The 12,799-nt window shown below is 42.3% G+C and overlaps 1 protein-coding gene across 1 annotated transcript in view; it reads right to left on the reverse strand.

Annotated features, from left to right (window-relative positions):
• FARSA (phenylalanyl-tRNA synthetase subunit alpha) overlaps nucleotides 1-12,799 on the reverse strand; it is a 97,239-nt gene that overhangs the window by 730 nt on the left and 83,710 nt on the right. The window contains exons 11-12 of the mRNA XM_086962212.1: nucleotides 12,304-12,381; nucleotides 775-889 (exon numbers count right to left, since the gene is read on the reverse strand). Coding sequence (XP_086818338.1) covers nucleotides 775-889; nucleotides 12,304-12,381 — 193 coding nt within the window. The remainder of the gene's footprint in view (nucleotides 1-774; nucleotides 890-12,303; nucleotides 12,382-12,799) is intronic.

A 12,799-nucleotide genomic window follows, 5' to 3' on the forward strand; every position in this document is an offset into this window, starting at 1 on the left:
TTTGCCCACGGGTTGGTGCCCCTAGAAGGTCGGTAGACGTGGTCAAGAATGATTCCTTAGAACCTTTCTCAAGCCTACCAGTCTCCCCATGACAATGGCATGTTGGCAAATTGACATTACAATGCATGTTTTTACCACGCATGGTAAGTATATCTAAGGTAAGTAAAACATTTATATTCTTTTAATTTAATATTTACTCCCAATCTACCTTTATCACTAACCACCCCTAAACTTAATATTCAGGTATTTCCTAAAACTACCTCCCTGTACGAATTGTATTGCAATATTTTTTATATATATATATATATATATATATATATATATATATATATATATATATATATATATATATATATATATATATATATATATATATATATATATATAGCGCTCAACACCTTAAAATCCCAAGGAATAATAGACAGCACTCGGGGGTACCTTATCTCGCACAGTAGTTTATTTACTACAAGCGCACAAATATATATATATATATATATATATATATATATATATATATATATATATATATATATATATATATATTTTTTTTTTTTTTTTTGGGAAGATCATGTTTCACAACACAAGAAAACAACCTGCCAGGGCAAAAATCCGGATCCCAAAGGAAACAATGGTAAAGGCATGCTTGGTAAAGAAAGACGTGTGGAAAAGACGGTTTCTTCCATACGGGAGACTGGGCATTGTCCTGGTAAGCCTTTAGCAGAGAGTGATGTGAAAATGAGGCAATTAGCAGGAAGGAGCATCAGTCCAACTTACCTTTCTAGGGACAAACCCCATGCGATCACAGACACCCCCTCTGGTAGCCCCATGGGCAGCAGCATCTCTGGCCGGAAGACACCCGAATTGCCAACCTCCACCCACTTGCGAAGTCCTGCCAGGGAGAGAGGAAACAACAGGTCAGAATATCTGGAGAATAAGAATATATCCATTCGCAGTAAATAAACAGAAAAAAACTTAAATGGCTAGTTTGTGTTGAATCACAGCTTAAATGTATGTGTTCTTAAATCCCGATATCCTGTAATGTTTAGTGTTACTTTTAATATGTTTAGAATATTTATAAAGCAGAGGCTTCTGTATTACAGCATGTTCTACTTTCCAAAGACTTGCAAGGATCAATGTCTACATTGGACAGGGATGGGGCGTGGAACCGATGGTAGGTTCTCAGAGTGAGGTCAGTCTGGTTTCTGCACACCTGGAATGCCATTCCAACAGGAGGTAACAAACTATGGCTTCTCTTCAGAACCATGACCTCAGATTGTCACATCCCACCTTGAATATGCCTCGAGACAGTGACACTGACAGTACTTCAGGAACCAGATATTTCAGATTAGTAACATTCGGGGCCCAGGTTCCATTTTTGTGGCATCAATCTCTTATTATCTCTAACCCAAAGTATACCACCACACCATGACTGTAATATCAGGCATGACATCATTTTAATATGGTGAACTCACGCCTAGAATCAGACGTCAGGCATTGACAACATTCCAGGCCCCAGGCGTCATTCAGTAGCATTAATCCTGGAACTGTGATTCAGACTCTCGCATCATCAACTGAAGGGACTGGACGTCAGACTATGACCTCACTTCTGGAACATTAATTCTGACTACAACATTACTTCAGGAATCTGAAAGGCTAAGGCATCAAATCAGAAAAGGGACGTAAAACTCCAGAGAAGGGAGACCTCAGGATGTAAAGTTGGAGTAAAACCAACTATTTAAAGAAAATTGTGCATAGAAAGTACACAAAAGAAATAACATGCAACATAAAACAAGAGTAAAGAAATAGCTTTGTAAACCTAAACGAAGACATGCTCCCATTCTAAATACAAAATTTAGAAACTAAAGTGGAGTATGATATATTCACAAAATGTACTCTCAATAAACACTATGTTTGCGATTGAAAGACGGTAGAAGTTGGATTTTAAGAATTTCGGAGATGGGTTCACAGATCGGCGGTCTTAGTTGAACAAAAAAAAAGTAGTCCCTGATTGACATTGGACAGCGGCAGGAAAATAGACCCAGCCTTAACGCAGACTGCCCGAGAAAAAAATCAAATGTTTCTTCCTTATTTTTGGGTTATGTGGCAGAGCGATTGCTAAATTCTCCTACTTCAGAAGGAAGTTGAAAACTCACCTATTCAGAACTTAACAGTCTCTGCTCCTCTCTAATTCCATAATGACTATCACCCACCCTGCCTTCTTTGTTTAGGTCTCGCAGACCTGTGTTGCAGCGCGCATGCGCTGCTATCGTCTGCAAGACATATTGTGGGCAAGTATAGTTCAGAATGGGGCTTGAAGCCCCACACCTCATTTTCATTGGGTAGCGTCACCATTTATGGTTAACAGTGCCTTCCCATTGAAAATAAGCCTTCTGTGTTACCGTCTTTCTCCTTTTGGGACGTCCCATCTGAACTGGGTGTCCTGCTTCACGGATGTCGTGAAGCAATTTCTTATCTCAGAGGCGTGTTATGTAAACCAGCCTCTGAGATCCAGTCCTAATGGGCCTCGCAAAAAGAGACAGGGCGTTGCGTGTTTATTTTTAGATTGCGCTTTCACTTTCAAAAGTGAAAGCGTGATGCAAATATAAACAGCGCTATGGCGAGCGCTTGTCGGAAGGCTGGGTGTCCGCTGCCTCACGCTTGGCTGCTGGCCCAGGCAGGGTTGTAGTTACCAGCTTCGCCTCTTTATCCTGAAGTTTCTCTGGCCACCACAGCTGGGGTGTCCCCACGCATCCTGCTAATGGCTCTCAGATGGCGGAGGGCACGCCAGCTCTGTGAGGAGAGCGTCTGAGCATGTGAGATGCTCCTGCAGCCTGACATGTGTGATGTGGTAGGGAAATCTATTTTCTGCGAACAGCTTTCCGCTGCCTGCTAGAGGAGTGTGTGTTTATTCTATGCTACGCGGTCTTCATACAGCACCTCCTGCCCTTCAAACGACCTCTAGGTGCTAGCGGTTGTGTCAGAGAGTCAGGTGCCTCTAGGCTGTGTTTATCTGTGGTGAAAATCTCTAATGGGGTAACCTTGGATCTGACGCCCTTACCGTAAACTTGCGTGGGTGCTCAGTGGGTCACATGCTCAGCCGCTACGGATTTCCCTATGGCAAAGGCCTATAGTCAGCCAGGTCTCGACACCCACCCAGTCACTAGTGGGAGTGTGTCTGGTGCGCTGGGGGTTACACGTGGATCGTGGGTTTCACTGCGCAGAGACCCTTAATTCAGTGGCTCTTGTAAACCTCCGAGAGCGTGCATTGGTGCGTCGGGAGCTCTGCTGAATTTTCTGTACAGGGCCCTATAGGTGACAGGCTCTTGTGAACTGCTGCCACCCCAGTCGATGAGTGTGCCTAGTGCATCGCGTGGTTTTGTGTGGGTGAATATTTAGCTAGAGCTCCATTGGTGACTGGATCGTGTGAGCTTACACTTCTGCGAGTGTGCCGTTGGCTCTGTTGGGCTGGATTTCACTGCATTGGGCCCCTGAGGTGACTGGCTCTCGTGAACTACTTCAGCACCAGTAGGAGTGCATACTATGAGTTGTGGGCTCCGTTGTGGTGGATTTCACTGCATATATCACCGTAGGTCACCGACTTGTGAAGAGAATGTAGTGTAACGTCAGAACTTCCGACTTTGTTGCTTGGGAGCCAGGTTCGAGCTTCGGCCTCAGCTCAGCTTACTGTGATTCTGGGCACATAATCTCCCCATGCCTGCCATAAAATGTATGTGTCCTTGTGTAATGTAACTGGTGCTCATGTAAAGCAACTCCAATACCTCCGGGTCGAGTTTGTGCTACATAAAACTGGAAATCAAAAAATGCATTGACCTCACTTCGTGGGTGACTGAATCTTGTTAACTGCACGGGGACCGTCTTCCTCCTCTGGGATTGTGCATGGACAGACCTCGTAGATGACTAGTTCTTGATTACTTTCTTGGCACCTCGGGCAGTATGCATGGGAAGTCCTGGGCTTTACCATGGTGGAATTCGTTGCACAGGGCCCGGTAGGTGACTGACTTTTGTGAACTACCCCTGTACCAAAGTGCATCATGAGAGACATAACAATCAGGTTTGTGATGGATTCTGAGAGATTGGAATGTAGTCCCATGTCTGGAAGATTGAACGAGAATGTAGGTATTATGGTGTGAGGTTTTCCCCTCTTCCTCTCTCTCTTCTATGTTCATCTCTCTTCTCACTCTACTCTCTCCTTTATGCTTTCCTTATAACATTTTCATTGAAATACATTCTTTACAGTCGAGGTCTAACTTTAATAGTTGTATCTACAGTCTTGATATTAGTACACACACAGTGCGCCCTATACACACACACACACACACACAAACATCCAAACTCCTGCTCCACACTGGAAGAATGCACACACTCTGGACTGCAGGTTTCTTTATTACCCTGGGTCACCCTCGAACCCCACAACTGGAGAGATGCGTTTCGGCTGTCAAGCAGCCTTTCTCAATCTGGTTGGCGCCATGGTAATACAGGTTTTTATAGCCCTTCCCACACATAGGCAAACGCTGACATAGAAGAACGTTGTTCCATCATGCCTAATCACATTGTAAATACACCACAGCCCTCCAACAGCACCAGAACTTAAATGGCAATAGATATGGCAAATGAAGTATGTCATCACTAAAATAACATATAAACAGCCAAATGCAACTAAATAATAAACATATAAATACATAATGCATATGTTACCACACAATGCCATAAATGATGCTTGCGAGTTGCAAGTGAAGCTCATGAAAAAAAAAGAGTTGGGGGCGAAATTTTTTTGAAAAAACCAAAGTATGTTCATATATATATTATTGGAATATGGCGCCAGCCCCCTTAGGGAAAAATGACCCAGATATGATAAAACACAATACACATGACATATTTAAAGAAGCATTAAAAAAGCAATAGGTCTCACCTTTCATTAAGTTAAAGCCATTTGCTTTGCTATACAATGCCATTAGCAAAGCAAATGGCTTTAACTTAATCAAAGGCGAGACCTATTGCATTTTGAATGCTTGTGATTTTGTTAGCTGGTGTTCCGCAGAGCGTTTCGCTGCCCATGTGGCAAGGTCTGCTCTAAATAAATGTAAAAAAAAATAGTTTGGGCATCTGAGCCTTCTACAGGTGTGTTAACTAGTGCGCCTGCCACATCCTGGTACAGAGCTGCAACTACTGCACTGGTTACCCTAGAAGCAATGTACTGAGACTGAAATAAACTGCGGAGCGAGTATGTAAAAAAAAGTATACACAAAGTAATATATGGAATGCTTGAACTCATCTCATCGACTGGTTACTGGTTACTCGGGCCACATCCCAGTCCATCGTTATTTCGCACACTATGGCACCTCGGTTTGGATATATGCGAATCAGTCTGGACCCTGCTCCAACGGGAACAGTCCAGGCCGAACTGATGAGCCCATAACAAGCACGAGCCGGTCCTGGGTTGCTGGTGTTCGGGTTCAGGGCGGACCTGGCTTGGCATTTCAGGATTAACTGGTCTCACTAGAGCAGGGTCAAGACTGGTTTGCAGCCTACTACAGAATACAGTTTCAATCGCAATCAAATTCCACAACTTGGTCTCTTCCTCTCCGAGACATGACGCACAGTCCACCATTCCCCGCTGGAGGCTCTTATTCGATGGAATGGAAGCTTTGTGTGTGTAATCTTTACGATATGAACTATCGTATTTGGAGTGACTTCTGATGTGTATTCAGGATCCCTTGTGGTGTTACCAATAGTCAGACTCAAATCATGCAGCAATACAAAAAGAATCATTTCTACACCCGTCAATAAATCACAGCGACACAACAGTTCTGTCTGCAGTGTCACGTGCGGTGCAGAAGGATGCTTGGCGCTCAACTGCCTAAAGGAAAAGACAGATGGATGCTGTCGGCCCCAAGCACGTCCCTCAGTAATCTTGCAAGGATTAAGCAACTTTAATCCTTGTAGATTTGTGCGGAGAGGCTCTCTTCCTGGAAAAGCATTTGAATGCAGTACTCTGGGCCAATAAATGAGTTTTAAATCCTAATATAGGGACTCCGGAAATACACAGCTAGGATTGGGTAGCGAATAAGGTAACTCTCTCAAACTACCAAGTGCCACTTTCAGTCTACAAAGCTTACATCGCTAGGGTGCTCATTTAACCGAAAATCTGCTCAAATCCACAAAGCTTGTAAGAAATGTTTGTCATATACACACACCCGCGTGTCGAGGCTCAGGTGAAAACATGCAGTTTTGCGCCTGCCTGAGTTTTCTTCTAGGAACGTGTTGTAAGTGTTTTTGTGACCGGCATTACTGTTTCAAAATATTCCTCCAAGTTTTACCGGGAGAAATTTGTAGGGGTCAAAAACCTGTGAGGTAGTTCGTGCATTCAGCACCTCACCTGCAATTTAAAATCAGGCGCAAATGACATCTACGCCTAATTTTAGACAGACAAAATTAAACTGACACAGTTAAGATGCTTACACCACTGCCATCTTGTGGACTTCAAAATTATTGCAGTTAAAATGTTCTCTCGCCTGCTTCAAACTTTAAATTGATGTGGCTTTCCCCCTCATTGGAGCCCTCAATTTGCTGCAGTTCATGCGCAAGTCTTCATAACTATTTTCCCGCAAAATATTGCCAGCCCAATTTTACATCTATCTCCTCCCCTCCCCCCGTCACACACACATTAGGGATTCTAAAGGCATCCCAAATCAGTAGTTCCCCTTGAAGGGAACCAGGAAAATTGCAAATATGTGACTTTTTTGGAAATATAGGAAAAGAAAGTTCTGTGCAAAAAAAGTGTGAGTTTTTCTCTTACAGTGGCATCAACAAAATGTTTGCTGTGGTAAGGTGACACTTTCAGATACAGAGTTGTTAAAAACAATTCCACCACAAGTTTTGCGGTATTTGAGGTGATGATCAATATTTACAATTTCTACCTATTTGCCATTTGTGGGGGGAAAATGTGTGAAACTCCGTGAACCTGGAAAACTGTACATTAATGGAAATCAAACAACATTCTGAATACAGGAGTAGGTCATTTGTGTAAATTGCTCATAGTTTTCCAAAAGAAATTAATAGTTGAAATAAAAAAAAAAGAGTATTAAATAGAAAAAGGTGACAATATATCCATAATTTATGGCACTGAAGCTCTACACAAGTAATATACTGTTACATTGGTCACATTATTTCGACTGCAAAGCTATATAGGGCTAATCAGTTGTCAAAAACACAACACCCATAGCCATCAACAAACATTACGTTTATAATTATTTTACATTATATTTCAACCATGTAACAGTTTAAGGGGTAAAATTAATAAATAAAAATAGGTATGAAGGACAGATATGCATTTTCTTTTTTATTTATTTTTGATAACCTTTATTGTGCATCGAATCAGAACAAATACGGGCCTACAACCTGCCGGCCGGCCACGAAAACAGTGAAGCACCAATGCAGCGTTACGGCGACACAGTAATATCTCTCATTGAAGCAAGCAGTAAAAAGGTTACACTGTAATTACCATATTACCATGTCCCAGAATCAGTGAAGGTTAATTTTTAAAAGTTTTCATCGCAACCATTAAGAGCAGGTCATATTACTCCGTACTTATACAAATAAGAGAAAAGAAACTAGGTCCATGTAGGTGGGACTCGACAATAGACACCCTTACCCAGATATGCATTTTCAATTTTTTTCTTCCCACTTTGACGATTTTTATTGATGATGGATTTAAATTAGATCAATCGATTTTAAAAGATAATTGCTATGTTTGAAAACTGCATATTTTATCTAATGTATGTGCTTTTATGGTTATACCCAACCACAATAAAGTTTTTGAACTGAACTGAATTGAAATGTGTCTAAGAATCTGAATTTGAGAGTAGGGGTGATTAATACCACTCTGAATTAGGGGTTACCCATTACAAGGTGATTTAGAGGGTGTTTTACAAATATGTTCTATTGTGCTCATGACTTAAATTTGAAAGCCAAAAATGAATGAGGCCCTACTGTTTTGTGTATTTCCACTCTTCTCCAAGTAAAAACAAATTACACCTAGTTTGTTTGAGTGGGCCTTTCACTTGTAACAAGAAAGGTTCCAAAACGCAACACAGAAACAATGTTTTTTCCATTTCAATCATTCTGGTGGTGTAGGTAGCTGTAGTATGAAGGTCTGGGTTTGGCAAGAATCCAGGGACACCTACAGACCCCAGACACCTCTGAAAACTAGGAACCTGGAGGAAACCTGAATAGTGTGGATAATACACATTTTTCTTACTCAAAAGGACCTCCAAACCTCAAACTTTGGCTACAATCATAGAAGTTTCTCATGTTTCTGAGATGGAAAGTTCTGGAATCTGGAAGGATTGACAAAAGTCCTACTAATTAGTATCCATACATATCTCCAGGTAAAAATAGGAGCCCACTTGAGTGGGTGGGCCAACTTACCACAAGGTTAAACTTTCCCAAAAAGCACAGTGAAAACATTGAGATTTTTCCACTGAATTTTCATGAAACTGGGGGTTTGGTTAGCTCCCTTGTATGGGCATCTTACCAAATCCAGACATTTTAATGCGGAGAAAATTGCATTAGTGAAGGACAGGATCACGGCCTGAAACCACGGCTCAGGCCTTTGACTGGAATTAAAAGCCCTCTCCTTGAAGAGGATGCCTTGGAGTCCATGTGCCCCTCCCAAATGGTGCTCATGGATCGCACTGTGTACCATATCTGTGGCACAGTTAGTATGCCCCCCAACAGATTGTCTGCCCCTTCAGTAAGGAAGTCATTAAAAAAAGAAATCCAACCACTGGTGTTTAGTGTACTTTCTGTTTTCCTAGAAAGGGCAGCTTGAGGGTAAATACCTCAATCTGCTCACTGTTTTGGCTTGAAGGTTGGAGGATGCAGCCCAATGCCAAAACAGACTGAAAAATAAGTTAATCCGTGCTGTCGACTGCGCTTTCCGCCCCTCTGGGGAGAACAGATCATTGGGGGCAAAAAAACAAAACAATCTCCCTCGGGGGCTGAGACTTTATTGCCTATTTGTGATGTTGAGGGGTATTGGAAATTTGTGTTTCTGTAAGTTACAGCAGATTTTTGCCTTCTTTAGCTGAAATGCATTTTTGTTGGCCATAGGACTATGCGCAATTCACACCTGCTAACCAGTGGTGAAGCGCTTGTACTCTCTCTTTAAACATGGCTAAATTGATATATAACCACTTGCCACATATCATTTACAAAATATATAGTACTGGGACCCTGTAAATTACATGCTACTTGTGGGATACAGCCCTCATTCTGTCACCCACTAAAGTAATAATGATGTAATGATGATACTTGTAAAGCGCACTGTTACCCCATCTCGGGGTGTCCTGGCGCTGAAGACCGCTGGGGAACCCGTCCTGGCTTTCCCTGTGAGATGGTCCCGTCTGGGTATCTCCAAGGTGAAACCAGGCATCCCCAGCGTCTGTGGGGGGCCGTTGTAGAGATGAGGCAAGCTTAATGCCCAGAGTTGCTGAGTGTGATCCCTGGTTAGAGTAGGCACCGAGGCGAGAATTATCGAGTCCGTTGACCCTGGTCCACAACCCTGCTGCGTCGGGAATTGAACCTTGGTCCCGGGCCGCTCTCTGCTTCCGGGTCTGCCGCCTCTAACCAGTGAGCCACACCACTCCACTGTAGCTCTGTAAAACAGGTCTCTAGGCCTGGCTCTGCAGCCTGTGTATGCGGTTTTAAACACCATTTTGACCTGCCAAGGTATATTTTTTGCCAGGCCTAAACCTTCCCTTTTAAAATCTATAAGTCACCTGGAAGGTAAGCCTTAAATGCCCATAGTGCAGGGTGCATGGTATTTAAAAGGTAGAACAAGTACATTTTGTTTTACATATCCCAAACAGTAGCCTGGAATAGTAAGCAGCTCCTTTTTTACTCCAAGAGTGCCCACCTTGTCACTGACAGATGCAGTTCACTCTTGAGCCTTCTTGTCATTTGTCTCTCTAGTCAAGTTGGTACAAAACCCAATGGGGGTAGAGGAGCTGACCAGAAAGGGTTTAGGGCATGGGCAAAAGCTTGTCCTTCACCCACAGGCTGAGACTATGCATAAAAGCGGACCCCACAGATCTTCTCCTGGACCTGTGAGGATCAGAAGAAGGATTGCCCTACTGTATGAAGAACCTGAAGGAAGACTCGACCTGTTAGCCAGTAACCACGATGTAAGAATTCAGTGGGAGGCCGATGAATATCTGCAAAGGGGCTGGAAAGAAAAACTAGGTGATAATCTTAGGCCTTTTTGACAGACGAAATAGCTTTTTGTAAGGATACTTAGAAACACTCTTCAGCATGCCGTTCTTGTAAATGCTAGGAAAAATCTGATAATTAGTACTAGACAAAAAACACAAAATTTTATTTAAGGGCTTAACAGCACTGCTGGCATACCACTCTGTCCACTCATACCACTCTGTCCGATTATCTAGGGTGGATCAGCGGGCAGATAGCCACGTCAAAACTAAACAAGCACTGTGATCATTGAAAATCTTGGCCAGTACATTCAGTCAAACAACCAGATGAATATGGGCATGTAAAAGAGACAAGGCACAGGTCTCTTAAATGACTACCTAATATGAAAAAGGAGGATGCCGATGGTTCAGCAAAAATGTGCCAATTTGCTTGCTTTCTCACTACATGATCACTGTGTCCATGTATCCTTTGTCGTTTGCTTACTCGCAATTATCAAAAAAGCGCTGACAAGAAAGGCTAAGATGGCGCTACATGATTAGATACTGTGACCAGCAGGTTGCACACAAACATCTGTTGCAGGCACACTAAGCGTTTGAGCTAGATTACTAAAAATCAACCCTGAGACTTTCATGATACAGATACATCAAAATCATTGCACTACATTTCCCGGAAATCAATCATACTGAAAAAGGCTACTTTTTAACATAGACAGATCTTCAACTTGCATTCTGACTCGCTTTTTTCTTTCCTGCGTTTATTATTTAAGGTAACTGCTCCTAAACGGACTATTTAAGTTCTATTGTTTGCGTTTATTTCTGTCATTAAGTTAGCTCTAATTGTACATCAATAAACGGCCACCCACTGCGGTTGGGTGCATTTTGGGCAGAGGTCACTGTGGAATCGGTGTACTCAAGTATCTAAACTAGGGTTAAGTCCTAGCACCTTGGAATTCGAAAGGCACTCCTTTTGCACTCCGTAAACTGCATACCGCATGGACACATTGCTCCCATTTGCTTCATTCATCCAAACTCAATCACCTGCACTGAACAAACATACACCGAGTAGATCTAAACAAACGACAATATCCTCAAGCCCACCTTCCCAAGTACATAATCCTCCACAGAGATCTGTAACTAAATGTAGACAGCCACTAGCCAGTGTACCCCATCAGTAAACAATATATCAGTCAGCTCTGACCTTGTTGGCCACTCTCCAAGATACCTCGCAGCTAAACCATATTGATTGCAACCAAACGCAATGTCAACAGCCCACGGTCTAAGCAACGAAAATCTCAAAAAACACCCAGACTCCCAAAGGGCTCCAGAACAACACAATGAAAACACATTGCAAGTGCACAAAACAGAACACAACCAAACCTCCTGCTTTTGCCCAGGATCTGGGTGAAATTTTCCAAAGTATTTCTAAGAGTGGCGTCGGATTATGAGGAACATTGATTTTCTTAGACTTACACAAACTGTACAAAAGGTGCAGATAAAAAGAAGGATGTGCAAAAATCGGCGTTTTTCATTTTCACAGCACAGTTAAATAATTTTCCACTCTAACCAAACACAGCCAAACTGGAAAATCCATGCATCATTTTTGTCTGCAAGTTTAACATTTCACAAAGCTTCTTAACGGACAGCGGTACTGCACAGTAAAAATTGACCTTCACTGTTTTGCTGAGAGGTGTGTTTTATCCAGACCATTTTGTTAATGTTAAAAGAGGAATGTGGTACATACACTTTCACAAGGAGTCACTATTCTCAAGTAGATCTGTTCAAATTAAAAACTCTGAAGTCTTCCATGGACTTTTGCGAAGGTTGGGGAAAAAACTCAGTTTAGCACACACACACAAAAACACGTACAAATACACATCAAAGTCTGAACTTTTTCGTTTCAGGAGTAACAAAGCATAAAATCTTTTCAACTCCTTCATCTAACCCTGGATGGCAGACTGCTGTCACCTACCACTCTTGCACCGCAACATTCTAAAAGGCTGTCCACCATCACTTTTCTTCCGTGCTCACCCACATTAGCCAAGAGTAGCTGTGGTCTTGTTACAGTAAGCCTTACCTTCATGGTAGCTGAACACCTCCATGCTGGGCTCAGTGTAAGGATTGTACGCAGGCTTGAAACGTAGCTTCGTGATCCCTATCAAAAACAAAGTGGTAAATTGTTAGACAGGCCCTTCTCTTGGGCTGCCAGAAATAGTTTGGATATTAAGAGACTATGCACTTCTTCAATAACACTTTTTAAATCAGTGGAGTCCACTAGGCTTTTTCACTGCCAAGGGCATTGAATGAGGCTGACCATATCCTTCTTTTATAAAATTAGAGTGGGGAAAAGGCGGGAGCTCTGATAAGTGTAGACCGAATAGCTGTAATGTCATCCTTTTTAGGTTTCGCCTGTTGTTTTTTATTATAAACTTATAAAGGACTTACATACTGCCTCGTCTCCCTTCCTGGCTTCTTATTGGTTCCTGTGCGTGCTACTTACCTTTCCTCCATTTCTATTGACTGTAGCATATTTTCCTGCATTTGCCAATGTTTGTTCCTTTCTGCTTATCTTA

This window comes from Lissotriton vulgaris, chromosome 1_1, assembly GCF_964263255.1.
Source record: "Lissotriton vulgaris chromosome 1_1, aLisVul1.2, whole genome shotgun sequence".
Lineage (NCBI taxonomy): Eukaryota > Metazoa > Chordata > Amphibia > Caudata > Salamandridae > Lissotriton > Lissotriton vulgaris.